This window comes from Trichosurus vulpecula, chromosome 4, assembly GCF_011100635.1.
Source record: "Trichosurus vulpecula isolate mTriVul1 chromosome 4, mTriVul1.pri, whole genome shotgun sequence".
In the NCBI taxonomy this organism is placed as follows: Eukaryota; Metazoa; Chordata; class Mammalia; order Diprotodontia; family Phalangeridae; genus Trichosurus; species Trichosurus vulpecula.
The window spans coordinates 156,170,436-156,189,175 of record NC_050576.1 but is presented as its reverse complement, the minus strand read 5'-3'; the positions used below and the strand labels follow the sequence as shown (position 1 = coordinate 156,189,175).

The window sequence follows — 18,740 nt, the reverse complement described above, 5'->3', positions numbered from 1 at the left end:
TGGATTTAAGTGAGGCAGGGCTGTGCAATGTCACCAGCCTCATTCTTTACATGGCAGAACATAGAGGATTCAGTATAAAACCATGAATTTCCATTTCAGACTGTTTACTTTAAAAAAACCCAACTATATAATAAATGCTACACTTTGTTTTCAAAGCTACCCAGCTTTTTTATGTTTCCTTCCAAGTTTTTTTTTTACTTTTGTTTTCTGCTGTGCACTAATTTCTTTTCCTCCCTCTCTCCCCACTGCCCCAAGAGAAAGCTACAATTAAATGTGAATATGTACATACATATATACTGATAATCATTTAAGATCATTTGAACCTCAATAAGGGCCAAAACCTGAACTAATCAACCAGAAGAAACACCCTGGCCTAACAGACATGCTTTGATTTGCTCTCTGAGTGAACCCAAAAAACCTCTTCCTATGTCAGCAACTACAAGGCTGGATGAAGCTGACCAGGATGATTCTTCTGTTTATGACTGCCAAGGACAAGGCACCTTAAACCAGACACTATCTTGAATAATGGGACTTTTCTTATCTTGGTATTTTATGGACATGTTATGTCATGTCATGTCATGTTAATGACATAAGAAACAGATATCCCAGATCTATGATTTCAATTGACACTCTGACATTTGTATTTACAACCTATCCTGTTAAGAAAATTCCTTTCTCATATTATGGTTAACACATAAGGAGGCTATAATTTTGGTTGACATAGGCACCCTGAATTGGGATTGCTCTAAATGTATAAAGGGTCTCCTTCACCTTACTTACCTCTGTGTTCAGAATTATTTTCTGACTCCCATGCTGCATGTATTCCACTAGCTTAAAGGAATAAACAATATCTACATATCACCTAGTTTGTTTACCTGCTTTAACTGAAGTTCCAGGTTGACAATACACATGTACACATATATACATATACATACATACATACATACATACATACGTGTATGTGTGTGTGTGTGTGTATAAAACCATACTATACATACTTGTATTTATCAGTTCTTTCTCTGGAGGTGGATAGCATCTTCCTTCATAGGTCCTTTGTAGTTGATTTGAATATTAATGATACCCAATATGAATTAGTCATTCAAAGTTGTTCTTAGGACAATAATTCTGTTACTATATACATCATGAGTGGAATGCTGAAATAGTGAAGCCCCCTCAGTATGGGACTAGACCTTACCTCTCTTACCATCCACCCCCACCCTGCACCCCTTCTATATTTTTAGAAACTGCTTTGCTGAGAAAGTAGAGATAAGAAATTACATCAGTAGACAGACACCTTCAAGGTCCTGCTTATCTAGCTTTTATTCCCTTTTTGCAGAATACTAGTCCCTGGTCTCACGCCTATCTCTTCTCTGTTGCTGGGAAAAGATTCCACGTTTAGAATGTGAGCTCCAAACCCAGTCAATGGGAAGAGGAGCCAGTGGGGAGGGTAGGGGGAACTCTGTGTTAGGGTCTATATAACTTGCTTTGAGCTGTATGCAAGACACACACTCACTGCTGGCATCATCTAGGGCCACCCTGGGGTGTGTCCTTTCTCATGAGAAAGCAAGAAATTCCTTCTTGCCTTTTCTCAAGAACAGTCTCTGTCTATTTTTAATGTGAGTAGTGGTCTCAGACCCACACAATCATTTTCTTGGTACTGCTCATTTCAGTTTTCATTTTTTCCTGCAAGTCTTTCCATGTTTTTCTTTTTTCCCCATTTTATAGCATTTAATTTTTTCTAATTACATGTACAGATAGTTTTCAACATTCATTTTTATAAGATTTTGAGTTCCAAAATTTTCTCCCCCTCCTCCTTAAGAGAGCAAGCAATCTAATCTGATATAGGTTGTACATGTACAATCATGTTAAGCATATTTCCACATCAGTCATGTTGTGAAAGAAGAATCAGAAGAAAAGGGAAAAACCATGAGAAAGAAAAAAAAAAACAACAAAAGTGAAAATAGTCTGCTTCGATCTGCATCCAGACCCCGTAGTTCTTTCTCTGGAGGTGGATAGCATTTTCCATCATTAGTCTTTTGGAATTGTATTTGCTGAGAAGAGCTAAGTCTATCATAGATGATCATTGCACAACGTTGCTGTTACTGTGTACAATGTTCTCCTCGTTCTGCTCACTTCACTCAGCATCAGTTCATGTAACTGGGTCTTTCTGAAATCTGCCTGCTCATCATTTCCCATAGAACAACAGTATTCCGTGACATTCATATACCACAACTTGTCCAGTCATTCCCCAACTGATGGGCCTCCCCTCAATTTCCAATTCTTTAACACCACAAAAAGGTCTGCTATAAATATTTGTGTACATGTGGGTCTTTCCCCCTTTTTATTATCTCTTTGGGATACAGACCTAGTAGTGATATTGCTGGATCAAAGGGTATGCACAATTTTATAATTCTTTGGGCATAGTTCCAAATTGCTCTCCAGAATGACTGGGAGTCCATCTGCCAAGACAAACCCAGGAACCATATGAACACAATTATAAAACACTTTTCACGCAAATCAAGTCAGATCTAAATAATTGGAAAAATATCAATTGCTCATGGGTAGGCTGAGCTAATATAGTAAAAATGACAATCTACCTAAATTAATTTATTTATTCAGTGCCATATCAAACTACTAAAAATTATTTTGTAGAGCTAAAAAAATAACAAAATTCATCTGGAAGAACAAAAGGTCAAGAATGTCAAGGAAATTAATGAAAAAAAAATGCAAAGGAAGGTGGCCTAGCTCTACCAGATCTAAAACTATGTTATAAAGCAGCAATCATTGAAACTATTTGGTACTGGCTAAGAAATAGAGTGGTGGATCAGTGGAATAGGTTAGGTATACAAGACACAGTAATCAATGACTATAGTAATCTATTGTTTGATAAACCCGAAGATTCCAGCTTCTGGGATAAGAACTCACTATTTGACAAAAACTGCTGGGAAAACTGGAGTCTAGCATGGCAGAAACTAGGCATAGATCAACACCTCACACTATATACCGAGATAAGGTCAAAATGTGTACATGATTTAGACATAAAGGGTGACACCATAATCAAATTAGCAGATCAAGGAATTGTTTACCTGTCAGATCTACGGAGAACAGAAGAACTTATGCCCAACAAAAGACAGAGAATGCTATGAAAGGCAAAATGGACAATTTTGATTACAGTAAATTAAAAAGGGTTTGTACAAACAAAACCAATGCAACTAAGATTAGAAGGGAAGCAGAAAGATGGGAAACAATTTTTACAGCATGTGTTTCTGATAAAAGCCTCATTTCTCAAATATATGGAGAACTGAGCCAAATTTATAAGAACACAAGTCATTCCCCAATTGGTAAATGGTCAAAGGATATAAACTGGCAATTTTCAGATGAAGAAATTAAAGTTTTCTATAGTCATATGAAAAAATGCTCTAAATCACTATTGATTAGAGAAATGCAAATCAAAACAACTCTGAGTTACTACTTCATACCTATCAGATTGGCTAATACAAGAGAAGAGGAAAATGATAAATATTGGAGAAGATGTGGGAAAGTTGGAACACTAACACATTGTTGGTGGAATTGTGAACTTTCCATGTTTTTCTAAAATCAATCAGCTCATCATTTCTTATACCACAGTAGTATTCCATCACAATCATATACCACAACTTGTTTAGCCATGCCCCAATTGAAGAGTATCTATTTTAGCCACTCTGATAGGTGTGACTGTAAGATGATATCTGAAAGTTATTTTAATTTGCATTAATTTTTTGCATTTTTTATATGACTGTGTAGGATTTTGATTTCTTCATTGAAAAACTGCATTTTCACATACTTTGACCATTTATCAATTGGGGAATCACTTGTATTCTAATAAATTTGACAAAATTCTTTATATATTTGAAAAATGAGACCTTTATTTGAGAGACTATGAAAAATTTTCCCCTATTTTCTTCACCCCTTTTAATTATGACCACATTAGTTTTATTTGTACAAAATCTTTTAAATTAACTGAAATTATCCATTTTATACCTCACAATGCTCTGTATCTCTTATTTATTCATAAATTCTTCTCCTATCCATGAATCTAATAGGTAATATGTTCCATGTTCTTCTAATTTTCTTATTATATCTCCCTTTATATTTGGATCATATATCCATTTTGACTTATCTTGGTACATAGTTTAAGCCCAATTTCTGCTAGACTGTTTTCCAGCTTTCCCAACAAATTGTTTTTTACCAAATAATGAATTTTTATCCCCAAAACTTAAATCTTTATATTTGTCAAACACCAGGTTAATATAATCCTTTACTACTATGTATTCCACTGATCTACCTTTCTATTTCTAAGTCAGTACCAGATAGTTTTGATATTTACTGCCTTTTAATATAGTTTGAGGTATGGTACTGCTAAACTCCTTACTTTACATTTTTTTCATTAGTTTCTTTGACATTCTTGGCCTTTTGTTCTTCCAAATTAATTTTGTTATTATTACTACTCTCCCTCACCTATGCTCTGGTCTGAGTGACCATAAGCACTTTTTTCTGTCCTGGAACTGTGAAGAAGATCCTCCCTCCACTGCTGCCACAAGCTGCGCTATGCTAGTATTTTTCCTCACCCTGGGACTGCCACCTAGGACTGTGACCCAGATCTGAGTATGGGTAAAGCAAGAGTCCTGCCCCAGTGCTAGCAAAAAGATCTCTGTAATCTCCTTCTGACTAGTTGTTTGACCCCCCTTACCATCTATGGGCTGAGAGCTCCAGAAACAGCCACTGCCACTGCCACTGCTGATTCACTCTCAAGGCCTGCTCCTGGTTAGCTATGGCCAGGGCTGGGCTGACATTGCCTGTGTTTCACTCTCACCCAGAAGCACCTGACCTTTCCTGCTGACCCTCTAAATTGTCTTTGGAGCCTGTGGGCTGAGAAGTCTGGAAATGGCCACTGCTGCCAGTGATTCAGTTGCCCTGAGGCAACTGGGTTTGCTGGAGCCAGGTCTGCCCTGGCACAGCCTGTACTGGACTGTGCTCCTCCATTACCCTGGTGCAACAGACCTTTCCTGCCGACCTTTCAAGTTGTCTTAGGCTGGATTGTTTTGCTCTGCCTTTTTATGGGTTCTCCTGCTCTAGAATGTGTTTAGTCATTTTTAAAGGTGTTTGGAGGGATTTGGGGGAGAGCCCAGGTGAGTTCCTGCCTTTACTCTGCCATTTTGGCTCTGCCAATCCCTTTATCTTTTAATTAAATCTATTTTAGCTTTAACTTTGTCTGAGATCGTGATTGTTATCCTTGCTTTTTTTATATCAGCTGAAGCATAATAAATTCTACTTTAGATCTTTAACTGTATCTCTCATTTTTAGTTATTTCTTGTATACAGCATATTGTTATGCTGTTTCTCCTCACTTGTCCATTTACTTCTAACCACTACCTTGCCCTCCTATTCCTTAATCTACGCACTCCCTAAGAGTCCTTCCCTTATCCTATCCCCTCACCCTCTTATTACTTTGTAAATTAAGAAGACTTTTATACTCTTCTAGATGTATTGTTCCCTCTTTAACCCAATTCAGATGAAAGTAAGATTCTAGCACTACCAGCCTTCTACTCCTACTTGCTTCTTCTATATCAGTTCTTCCTTTCACACCTCATTTGTATAAGATAATTGTTCCTTTTTGCCTCTCCCTACCCAGTTTTATTTTTTAGAATCAATCCATCACACTCAGCTCAGCCTAAGTCTTTCTTATAGTTTGACCTTACTGAGTCAAATTGGTCCTTAACGTTTACCTTCTTTCTCCTTAACCTTGTATATTGAATTTTCCAGTAAGTTCTGGTCCTTTTGTCATAGATACTTGAAAGTCTTTCAGTTTGTTGAATGTCCTTTTTTTTATTTTGTTGTTCAGGATTATACTCAACTTTGCTGGGTAAGCTGTTTTTGGTCATAACACAACCTCTTTTGCCTTTTGAAATATTATGTTCCAAGACCTAAGGTCTTTTCATGTAGAAGCTGCTAGGTCTTGTATGATCCTGATTGTAGCTCTGGTATTTAAACTTTTTTTTTCTTGTTGCTTGTAATATTTTCTCCTTAACCTGGAAGCTTTTAAACTTGACTATGATATTCCTCTAAGTTTTCTTTCTGGGACCTCTTTCAGGTGGTGGATGGTTAGATTTTTTTTCCCTATTTTTACCTTACCCTCATTCCAAAACTTCAGGGCAATTTTGCTTAATAATTTCTTGTCATATTGTATCAAACTCTTTTTTTATTGTAACTTTCAACAATTCTTATATTGTCTCTCCTTGATATGTTCTCCAGATCAGTTTTTCCAATGTTTCCGTTCACTTCTATTTTTTCATTCTTTTGATCATTATTGTTTTATTATTTCTTGGTGTCTTCTAATGTCATTAGCTTCTCCTTGCCCAATTGTAGTTTTCAAGGAGTTAATTTCTCCCTTAGGTTTTTGAATCTCTTTCTCCAACTGGATGATTTTCTTTTCATAATTTTCTTGGATTGCTATTTTTCCCCCTAATTCTTCTTTAATCTCTCTTATTTGATTTTTGAGGTCCTTTTGAAGTTCTTCCAAGAACCCTTTTTAGGCTTCTGACCATTTGATGTTTCTCTTTGAGTCAGGAGTGGCTTTTTTTTTTTAACTTCACTATCTTCCTCTGAATATGAATCCAAATTTTCTCTATCCCTATAGTAGCTATCTATGGTTGGGTTCTTTCTCCTTTGCTTACTCATTTTAACTTAATTTTATTTTTAGCAGTTTATTATTGTAATTGGGTCTAGTCCAGGGGTGTGGGGAATGGTGTCCCAGGCTTCAGTCCTTACTGTTATTTTCTGAGCTCTGTTGAGAGCCCAAACTCAAGCATTCCTCTCCACCTTCAAGCCACTGCTAGACTCCCCCTTTCCTGTTATCTCCATGCAGTCTGGAAAAAGCTCTAGCTCCCAGTGGCCCCTTCCTAAATTACAGCTTTCCCCTCTGCCCTGGAGCCAAAACCAAGGACTTGTCTCTCCAGTATGTGCCTGCAGCCAGCAAGGTCCCCACCCTTCTGCTACTCACAGCTGCCACAGGAATCTGTTTGGTCAACACAGGTAGGCCTGGGACAGGGATGGGTCCTTCTATCTTCCTTACTCAGCAGTCTGACCCACTGTCACTGTCCAGAGGTGAAAGTTTCTGAGGCCAAGCCTTACTTCAGAACCAGCTACCTCCAGAGTTTGTTGTTTATTAACAGTTTCAGGTGAATCTGCCTGGAGGTAGCTGATGAGGGTACAATCTCTGGGAACCCCTTTGAATCTGGAGTACAGTCTCTGGGAACCCCCTTGAAGCTGGAGTACAGTCTCTGGGAAACCCTTTGAACTCTCCTTGAATCTTTCCACTTGATCTGGCCTCGCCTGAGGCCATAAGCCTTTCCTTATCACTAGGCCCAAATCTCTACCTGGCCTAGCTCTCTATTGTCCAGCTACTTCCCACCCTTAATCCTATCGAAATCCCATTTTCTTGTTTCCTGGAGTCTTGACCTCTAGTTACCCCAGTCCCATCTGGGATCCTCCTTGGACTCCTCCTCAAGACCCTCCCTAAGCCCCTCCTCTAGTCACCCCAGACTACTTGACCACCCCTCAATCCCTTCCACAATCTTTCTGTATATAAGTCTCATCTTGGTTCCATGAAGACACTCAGATTCAATCTAGCTCAGTGGATTGAATCTGGTCTGCTTGTGAAAACAAGCATCACAAATAGTAAGATTTCTTAAGACAACCCAATATGGCAAATCCTTAATAAACTTTGTCTTTTTCCTTGGATGAGAAGGCTTGAGTTGAATTCATTCAGCAGGACCCGGCGTGTCAGTGTTTGGGGTCTTGAGCACTCCTAAAAACCTATGGTTCCCTACCATCATCACTTTTATTTAACCTCATCAGTAGTCTGCTTGGAGATGTCTGCCTCTGCAAGGGTAGATCCAACCCCGGAAGCAGGGTCTTTCCCGAGGTCCACTCCAGTTGTCTTAGGACAACTGCTTTACCCTGACTTTTAAAATTTAAATTTAAAATTAAAATTAAAATTTCTATAGCTCTATGTTCACTTTGAGATGATATGTCTTCTTTGGTGGGGGAAATTTGGAGAGCCTGCAGTTTTCTGACCTACTCCACCATTTTCTCTCAACTTAAACATTCTGAGAAGGGGTCCATAAGCTTATCTAGATGACCAAAAGGGTCCATGACACGCATGAATGAAAGAACCTTTAAAGATTTAGTCCGACAGCAATTACCAAAGGGATACTTTATAGTGCTAGACCAGATAATATAATTCATTTGGAGAAACAAAATGTTCAGACTCTCTAGGTAAATAATGACAAAAAATAGGAATTTAGGGAGAGAAGCACTTTGATATCTCAAATTATACTACGAAACAGTAATTATCATAACTATTTTGTTTTGGTTAAAAAATAGAAATGTAGACCAGTAGAACTGATTAGATAAGGAAGAATTGGAAACAAATGAAGTCAAATAAACAAGTATTCAATACCCCTTAGAACATAATTTACTTAGGAAAATTATTCCCAATTTTTGGCAAGAACTGCTAGGAAAACTGAAAAATGATTTGGCAAAAATTAAGTTTAGACTGTGGTACATGAGCTTGCTTAAGTAATTTAGTAATTATATTTCAATATATGTGGTTTCCTTTGCAATCCTACATTCCTTTTTTATGAATTTAAAAACATTATTCTGAGGAGTCCATAGACTTAATAGATTGTCAAAGGGTTGTAGGACATAAAAAAGGTTTAAGAACCTGAGACCAAAATGGATGTAAAACCTGACTATGAAAGTTAGAAGAGAACCAAATCAATTACTTTTCATAGCAATGGCTAGAGGGTGAGTTCTTAACTAAATAAGAGATAAGAGACACAAAAAAGAAAATAGGTGATCTTGGTCAATTATGCTAATAGTTTTCCTAATATTGAACCAGCCTTGCATTCCTGGAATAAATCCTACCTGGTCATAGTGTATTATTCTCATAAGTTGCTGCAATCTTTTTGCTAATATTTTATTTACAATTTTTGCATCAATATTCATTAGAGAAATTGGTCTATAATTTTCTTTCTCTGTTTTGACTCTACCTGGTTTGGGTATTAGTACCATATTTGTGTCATAAAAAGAATTTGGTAGGACTCCTTCTTCACCTATTTTCCCAAATAGTCTACAAAGTATTGGAATTAGTTGTTCTTTAAATGTTTGATAGAATTCACATGTAAAACCATCTGGCCCTGGAGATTTTTTCCTAGGGAGTTCATTGATGGCGTACTCAATTTCTTTTTCTGAGATGGGGTTATTTAGAAATTTTACTTCCTTTTCTGTTAACCTGGGCAGTTTATGTTTTTGTAGATATTCATCCATATCTCTAAGGTTGTCAAATTTATGGGCATACAATTAGGCAAAATAATTCCTAATTATTATTTTGATTTCCTCTTTGTTAGAGGTGAACTCACCGTCTTCATTTTTGATACTGGTAATTTGATTTTCTTCTTTCTTTTTTTTAATCAAATTGACCAAAGGTTTATCAATTTTATTGTTTTTTTTTTCATAAAACCAGTTTTTTGTTTTATTTATTAATTCAATAGTTTTCTTGGTTTCAATTTTATTAATCTCTCCTTTGATTTTCAGCATTTCTAATTTGGTATTTAATTGGGGATTTTCAATTTGCTCTTTTTCTAGCTTTTTCAGCTGTATGCCCAGATCATTGATCTCCTTTTTCCCTATTTTATTCATGTAAGCATTTAGGGATATAAAACTTCCCCTAAGAACTGCTTTTGCTGTATCCCATAAGTTTTGGTATGTTGTTTTATTATTGTCATTCTCTTGAATGAAGTTATTAATTGTTTCTCTGATTTGTTCTTTGGCGCACTCATTCTTTAGAATTAGATTATTTAGTTTCCAATTAATTTTTAGCTTATTTTTCCATGGTTCTTTGTTACAAATAATTCTTATTGCATCATGATCTGAAAAGTGTGCTTTGACTACTTCTGCCTTTCTGCACTGGATTGTGAGGTTTTTATGCCCTAGTACATGGTCAATTTTTGAGTATGTGCCATGTACCGCTGAGAAGAAAGTATATTCCTTTTTATCCCCATTCAGTTTTCTCCAGAGGTCTATCATATCTGCCTTTTCTAAAATTCTGTTTACCTCCTTAACTTCTGTCTTATTTATTTTGAGGTTAGATTTATCAAGTTCAGAAACTAGCAGAAACCATATGATCATCTCAATAGACACAGAAAAAGCCTTTGACAAAATACAAAACCCATTCCTATTAAAAACACTAGAAAGCATAGGAATAAATGGAACTTTCCTTAAAATTATAAATAGCATCTACCTAAAGCCATCAACAAGCATTATTTGTAATGGGGATAAGCTAGATGCATTCCCAATAAGATCGGGGGTGAAACAAGGATGTCCATTATCACCCCTACTATTGAATTTGGTACTAGAAACGTTAGCTGTAGCAATAAGAGAAGAAAAAGAAATTGAAGGAATTAGAATAGGAAAAGAAGAAACTAAATTATCACTTTTTGCAGATGATATGATGATTTATTTAGAGAATCCTAGAGAATCAAGTAAAAAACTACTTGAAATAATAAACAACTTTAGCAAAGTTGCAGGATATAAAATAAACCCACATAAATCCTCAGCATTCCTATACATTACTGACAAAGCCCAACAGCAAGAGATAGAAAGAGAAATTCCATTCAAAGTTATTGTAGACACTATAAAATATTTGGGAATCTATTTGCCAAGACAAACCCAGGGCCTATATGAACATAACTATGAAACACTTTTCACGCGAATAAAGTCAGATCTAAATAAATGGAAAAATATCAGTTGCTCATGGTTAGGCCAAGCCAATATAATAAAAATGACAATTTTACCTAAATTAATCTATCTATTCAGTGCCATACCAATTGAACTACCAAAAAATTATTTTACTGAGCTGGACAAAATAATAACAAAATTCATCTGGAAAAACAAGAGGTCTAGAATATCTAGGGTATTGATGAAAAGAAATGCTAGAGAAGGTGGCCTAGCCATACCAGATATTAAACTGTACTACAGAGCAGCAGTCATCAAAACTACCTGATACTGGCTAAGAAACAGAGGTGTGGATCAGTGGAACAGGATAGGAATACAAGATGGAGAAGTCAACAACTATAGCAATCTACCAATTGATAAACCCAAAGAGGCCAGCTTTTGGGCTAATAATTCACTATTTCACAAAAACTGTTGGGAAAATTGGAAAATGGTAGACCAATATCTTACACTGTGTACCAAAATAAAGTCAAAATGGGTTCATGATTTAGGAGTAAAGGCTGATACTGTAAGTAATTTGGGAGAGCAAGGAAGAGTTTACTTATCAGATTTATGGAAAAGAAAAGAATTATGACCCAATAAGACATAGAGAGTGTTACAAAATGCAAAATGGGTAATTTTGATTATGTTAAATTGAAATGTTTTTGTACAAAAAAAGCCAATGCAACAAAAATTAGGAGGGAAGCAGAAAATTGGGAGAAAATCTTTAGAACTAGTATCTCTGATAAAGGCCTCATTTCTAAAATATACTGGGAACTGAGCCAAATATATAGGAATACAAGCCAGTCCCCAATTGAGAAATGGTCAAAGGATACGAACAGGCAGTTTTCAGAGGAAGAAATTAAAGCTATCTATCAGCATATGAAAAAATGCTCCAAATCACTATTGATTAGAGAAATGCAAATCAAAACAACTCTTAGATACCACATCTCTCCGGTCAGATTGGCTAAAATAACAAAACAGGAAAATGATAAATGCTGGAGAGGATGTGGGAAAATTGGAACATTGTTACATTGCTGGTGGAGTTGTGAGCTGATCCAGCCATTTTGGAGAGCAATTTGGAACTATGCACAAAGGGCCATAAAAAGGTTCTTACCCTTTGACCCAGCAATACCACTTCTAGGGTTGTATCCCAAAGAAATCACACCAGCAGGAAAAGGACCCATATGTACAAAAATATTTACAGCAGCTCTTTTTGTGGTAGCCAAGAATTGGAAATCAAAGGGATGCCCATCAATTGGGGAATGGCTGAACAAGCTGTGGTATATGAAGGTGATGGAATACTATTGTGCCATAAGAAATGGGGATGATACGGACTTCATAACAACCTGGAAAAACCTACACGACATAATGCTGAGTGAGCGGAGCAGAGCCAGAACATTATACACAACCACAGATATATGGATTGCATGAGGACTAACCCTGACAGACTTCGCTCTTCTCAGCAACACAAGGTGCAGGCACAGCTCCAAAGGACTCATGATGGAGAATGCTATCTACATCCAGAAAAAGAACTATGAAGTTTGAATGCAGATTGAGGCACGCTTCATGCTTGCCTTTTTTTTCCCCTTTTTTTCTTCTCTTTGGTTTTTGTTTTTGGGTTTGTTTTTTTTTTGGTTCTGTTTCTTCTTTCTCATGATTCATTCCATTGGTCATAATTCTTCTCTACAACTTGACTAGTGTATAAATTAATTCAATGTGAAGTTATACGTGGTAGTTATATGAGATTCCATGCCGTCTTGGGGAGGGAAGGGGGAGGGAGGGGAGAAAATCTGGAACTCAAAATTATATAGAACCATGTGTTGTAAACTAAAAAAAAAAAACATGACATGCAAATCAAGTAAATTCTCATATCAGCCTATCTAAAAAAAAAAAAGAAATGAATAAGAAATATCTTGAAGGGAATCTTTAAAGCTTATCAAAATAGCACCAGTTTTTCAGTATCCACATATTCTTTTCAGTCTTACTGAGTGCTTTATTGTACAGTAAACAACCCACCCAGAAATATTCATTATGTATTCATTATGTTTGCTCAAATCATAATGAACTGATTTACTATTAAGAAAGCTTTTATGTGCACTTCTACAGAACCTCCACTGTCATTACTAAATGTATGATAAAAATAAAGTGCTACTAATAATTTTATTCAGAAAAAAAAAAGGAAAATAGATGATTTTGACTACATGAAACCAAAATTTTTTAAGGTACAAAGTCAATGTAACTAAAGAAGAGAAGCTGTTGACTGTGAAACAGCATGGTATAATGGATAAAGTGCTGGATTTGAAATCAAGAAAATGTGGGGAACAAAGTAGACACTTATCAATTGGGGAATGGCTAAACACGTTTTGGAACATGAATGGAATAGAGTATTACTGAGCTGTAAGGAACAATAAAAAAGAATTTCAAAAAGCATGGGACAACTTGTGTGGGACTCATTTTATAAGTTGGTTAATTTTACTAAACTGTTTTTTTTTCTATTTATTTTTTGTTATGAGAGGCACGACTCACTGGGTATGGTCAGGGAAAGCTGCTCCAGGCAACTTTCTAAGACCACAAGTTGAAGAGAAATACCAACAAGCACTGAGAGAATTTCCCTACTGGGAATTCTCTATACCAACAAAATCACAAGTCCAGCCCCTATACCTATTGCTCCCTCAGCACTACATGAAGTGCCTTTAACACAGCAGGGTGTATCAGTAATTAAGGTGGGACTTCTTGCTGTTCTTCTCTTAAGTGCCTTTACTGATTCTGGCCTTTGCTTGAATGGGGCAGACAAAATGGGATCTTATCTAGGAATGTTTCCCGGCACTAAGACAATCAGGAGTCATTGACTTGTATATGGTGATACTAGGGATTTTTCACTGTTCTTTGTTTGAGTGCTTGTCAGCACTGAGGTAATCAAGTATTCCAGGGCCCTGATATAGGTATATAAGTGTTGACTTTTGGGGCTCTCACTCACTGGAAGAGTTGCTTGTGACTCTGGGCAACCTGTTGTAACTGCCCCCCCCAGCTTTGCTAACCTAGATGTTGGTTTGTATTTGGTCTGTTTACGATGTGTTTGTCATTTATTTTTATTTGGTCTGAAGTTCAGGGTGCTGGTTTTTCCTCCTGAACTGAGTTGTATTTGTATGTGTGATTAAAATGAGATTGTTAACCCCTTAAAGTTACTTTCCTTAGTAAGGCAGATCAAAGAACCTGTGTTAGCAGCCCTTCTGTATGCTGGTGTTATTGGTCTTACACAGCCACAGTAGCTGCTAGCAAGACTGTTGCCACACAGGGATGAACTAGTATCTGCTAAGTGAATCCTTAACTTAGTGGGACACTGAGTGAGAATTAAGGAACATTAAGAGAAACGTAACAAATCAAGCTACTCAGGTACTAAGTCCAATTTATTAAATGTAAGAAACAAAACTCATGAACAGGAACAGTGACAAAGGATAAATCAATGTGAAAATGTGTTTTCATTTTAAGAATCAGCTGGATCTTTTTCAGTACTGAACTCAGTCCACTGGGCAGAAAGAAGGCATCTACCTTTGTATAGAACAAGGATATGGGATTCAGTTCCATGGTCCAAGGAAATCCTGTCAGTCCTATCTGGTGGCTGAAGGTCAGGTGGGGCCGAGGACTGACAGAGCACATTCTAGAATATTTTTCTTGCCGAGGAACAGGGAAGAGAGGATTAGAGGGACAAAGTTGTTGGGTGAATGGCTGGTTCCTTGCTCCATGGAATCTTCTCTTCCTAACAGATCTTAGCTAGGGAGGGAGTGGGGAGCTTTTATTTGAATAGGCCAACTATGGCCTGAATTATAGTAATCATGAAAAAACCAAGTGTTTCAAAGGAGTAGGTACTAAGCCATAAAAATCTCAATTGGCTACAGCAAAGGAGGAAAGAAAACCAGGGAATGGGAGTAAGAAACTTAGGGTGGGGAAAATTAGAAATGAGGATGCAAGACAGATGAGAACATGGAGTATTTTCTCTGGGAAAAACCACCAGTAGCAAAATGGTTCTATACCTAATCCCTACTCCAGCACAGAGCCTCAGCGGAACTGCAAAGGACTGATCCTTAGACCAATCACATCTTTGCCAATTTCTGTCACCTATGGAAGAGAACAGAAAAAAAAAAAAGCTAGTGAGACAGAGAAGCTTGGGACATCCAAGGATGAAAAGGGTTCAAGAGGCTATTTATGTGGGGCTGAGAGGCCCAAGAACATATTTGCTACATTCTACTCAGCCAAGGGTGATGGACTCACAACTCTAAACAAGGTACAGAAAATAGAAATCTCTGTCCTTGAAGAATCCCCTTGGACAATACTTACTGTGGTGACACGGCAGATCTGGCCCTGAAACTCAGGACAGTAGCAAGCCCCACTGAGGGGACACTTTTCCACTGGCTTGCCACGGTAAATAGGTCGGTAAGATGCAGCACAGATGTCAAAAGGGTTGTGCATGTCATAATTGAGCTGGTAGGCATCTGTAGGGTTCTTCTCACAGGCTGACAGGATCTTTCGTGTCTAAGGGGATGTTAGAGATGGAAGGTGATGGTTCACAGAACATCTTTCTACCATCCTCTAGCATGTTTTAGCAGTTTTTTGCCCCTTGTTGCAGCTGCTGTGAATAAAGCCCCCACCCATTTAAAGCTTCCTCTTATAAATGGCCCAGACTGTGACTGGTGTGGTAGACACTAAGAATCTAAGTCGCCTTCTCAGGGTCACATAGCCAGTACGCATTAGAGAAGAGACCTGAACCCAGGTAATTCTGCCTCTGAGGGTGGCTCTCTATGCACTATACAATGCTGCCACTCTAAAGACTATATATGCCCAAGTTATTCAAGGGATACACTATTCCACAGGGTGAGGGGGAATACCATTCTTCTTATTTTTTGTCTCTCACCCAAAAAACAGTACTTTTGACTCAACAGTCCTTTATAAGCTTGGCACATTTCATCTCAGCCATAGGAAGCCATGACTTTTCCACTGAACTCATGGGAACATTGCTATTTTGGATGAGAGATGGAATATGTATAATATATATGCATATACACATACATACGAATACACATGTATGTTGTATATGTACACACACACACACATGGTTATGGTATTTTCTTTTTCTTAATTTAGGAAGAAGGGTTGTTGTATTCTGGAGGTAAAAAACTGAACTTGTCATTTCTGAGGCTGCATAATCATCCTTCTTGTTGGCCCCATGTCCCGTTGTTTAACCCCTATCTCTTTCCTACCACATCTGGACTGAGTAAACTTATTCCTTCCTCAATCTCTAGAGCTGAAGAAGTGCCCAGTGAAGACTCATCTGCCTCCATGGTACCTGTTGTGGGGGCAGAGATCCTAGGGTTTCTCCTTCTGAATATACTTGATCAACCCTGATTTCTCCCATAACTGCCTAAGAAAGAGCTGACTACCTGCTGGGACACCTCAGGCTTGGGCCCCAGCTCTAACAGGCGCCGTGCAAAGGTAGCAGCAGTCTTGAAGTTCTTGAGTTTGAAGAAGAGATTAAGGGCTGTTCGAAGCACCAAGATCATATGCACAGGCTGCAGATTGGAGTGGGTGAAGTAAGCTGCCATCTGGTGGGGAAAAAGGAGAACACAATTAGTGCTCTAGTTCTGGGGGCCTGCATATCCCCATGTCAGGTTGGTGCTGTAAAAATTAGTAGCTTAGTGTGAGGCTGTGACCTAAGTTCATCAAGAGAAGCAGGACGAAGTAGAAGGTACTCTGGCTTGCGTCTAGATTACAAAGCAAAGGGGTAGCTCCACAGTATGGGGGACTGGTAGGAATGGGAATATTTAAGCATAGGCTATCATACTCTTTCCTTTGCCTTGAGATTAGACCTAGACTCTGTCCCAGCTCAGCCAATCTCATTTCCTACTGCCCCTGAATTAAAGACCATGTGAAGATGGAGCCCCACTTTCAAGCTCTGGTGAGAGAAGATCACATGAAGACCTCAGGACCAGGGGAAGGGCCCATAGGTCTCACCTCACAGATGCGCTTCTGCTGTTCTAGGCTCTCTTTGGGCAACTTCTTCCTCTCAATTTCCATTGACAAGCCCACGATGTATTCACGGCAGATGGCAATGAGCTGCTGGGCCTGAGAAAAGGGGCCAAAAATGGCAGGGTCAGGGTGCAATAAAGAAGGTATGAAGAGGGCCAAGAGGTTACACAACTTCTTACCTCAGCAATTTCTTGCTTATTATCCACTACAAGAAGTGGAACGCTAAGCAGGATAGAACGGAATTTCTCCACTGCCTCCTCAAACTTGCCCGCTGTAGTGAGCTGATAGCACAGCTGCAGCCGCTGGATCAGGTCATTAAGCTTCAGCCCCACAGCTGGTACCCCATTCTTCAGCCCTGCATCCTTCCTAGGAAGAGGAAGGTAAGGAAAGAAAGGAGAGAGTGGGGCCAGTTAAAGGTCAACACCCACCTTGTAGGTGGCCTGGCAGCTGCAAAGAACAGTGTCAAGGGGAGTGAATAGTCTGAATACCAACCTTTTGCTTTCAAACACAGTGATTCTAGGACAAACCTGACTCTGTCACTGGCCAACTTGTGGGCCTTCAAGCAGAAATCCTGTTATTTTATTTTAAACACTTACTCTACCATTTTAGGAAGCAAGGGGAGAGTAGGCCCTTACCAATTGCGGTTTGGGTAACCATACATGGTGGGTAGGCACGGCAGAGCCTGGTATGTGGTCCGGCCTCGGGCATACGTCTGGAGAAATAACTGCTTATAGGGGCCAAATTGGGTTACCCCAACCTGGTCGTGGAGGAGCTGTAGGGAGAAGACAAAACATAAGAAAATGCTGTAAACTGGGCTGCTTCTACACATATTACAGCATACAAACTGTCCTTGAAAGGGTACTTATGTCATTGATATGGAACTTGGAGGCAGGTAAAGGATAGGAAGAAGGAAAGGGAACTGAGAGGAACTACTAACCAGTGGGTCAGCTGGAGAGATGATGGGAAAGAGGAGGGAAGGGAAAGGAAAGGGATGGACAGACAGAAGCATGTGTACTTACAGGAAGAGACAGCAGCTTTTATAGGATTAAGATGGATGCCTTGACCTTCATAAGGCATCCTGGATGAGACAAGTTGGAGGTTGCACTGAGAGGACTTACCCGCATAGCTGTCTCAAAGGAGCCTGCCAAGATGTGGTCAACTGGCAGCTGGGAATTATTGCACCAGATCTGATGGGGGAAAATAAATGTCTTAGCAACTGGATGGCATGGTGTGTAGAGTGTTGGACTTTCAAGTCAGAAAGATCTGAATTCCACTACTGTCACAGACACAAGTGGTGTGACCTGAGCAAGTCATAATCTCACTGTACTTTAGTTTCTTCATCTGTAAAATGAGACTACTGGACTCAAAAGTTTCTAAGGTCCTTTACAGCTCTAAATACAGATTCTATGATCCTATGAAGGTGAAAAACATACTTCCTCCTCCCATCTCACATCCCTTCAAGTTTTACCAGATTTGTTTGTCACCAATTACATATTAGCTAGGTCAGGAAGAAGGCAGCACCCAAAGGACAAAATCAGAATTACAGATGTATAGAGATAGAAGGGACTGCAGTGACTATCTAATCTAATCCACACCTGGAAAAGAATACCCTTCACATCCCTATACAAGTTGTTATCCATCCAATTTTTATTTGAAAATCTCCAGTGAAGGGGCACTTACTACTACCTAATGAAGCTTCTTTTATTTTTTGATAGTCCTATAAAAAAGTTCCATTACTATAAGTCTCAATTTCCTTCTTTGCAATTTCAACACACTGTTCCTAATTCTGCTTTCTGAAGCCAAGGAGAACAAGTCCAATTCCTCCTCCAAGTGACAAAGCCTCAATACTTGAAGAATGTTATCATGCCCTCCCCTCCTTCCCATTCCCCACCAAGAGCTTCTCTC

General features: G+C 38.5%; 1 protein-coding gene across 1 annotated transcript in view; it reads right to left on the bottom strand.

Annotated features, from left to right (window-relative positions):
* Nucleotides 1–14,200: 14,200 nt before the first annotated feature.
* The window catches only part of COPA (COPI coat complex subunit alpha), a 38,108-nt gene continuing 33,568 nt past the window's right edge, over nucleotides 14,201–18,740 (bottom strand). Inside the window, exons 27-33 of the mRNA XM_036753796.1 lie at nucleotides 17,954–18,022; nucleotides 17,471–17,607; nucleotides 17,015–17,201; nucleotides 16,821–16,931; nucleotides 16,250–16,411; nucleotides 15,150–15,344; nucleotides 14,201–14,930 (exon numbers count right to left, since the gene is read on the bottom strand). Coding sequence (XP_036609691.1) covers nucleotides 14,871–14,930; nucleotides 15,150–15,344; nucleotides 16,250–16,411; nucleotides 16,821–16,931; nucleotides 17,015–17,201; nucleotides 17,471–17,607; nucleotides 17,954–18,022 — 921 coding nt within the window. The 3' untranslated portion in view covers nucleotides 14,201–14,870. The remainder of the gene's footprint in view (nucleotides 14,931–15,149; nucleotides 15,345–16,249; nucleotides 16,412–16,820; nucleotides 16,932–17,014; nucleotides 17,202–17,470; nucleotides 17,608–17,953; nucleotides 18,023–18,740) is intronic.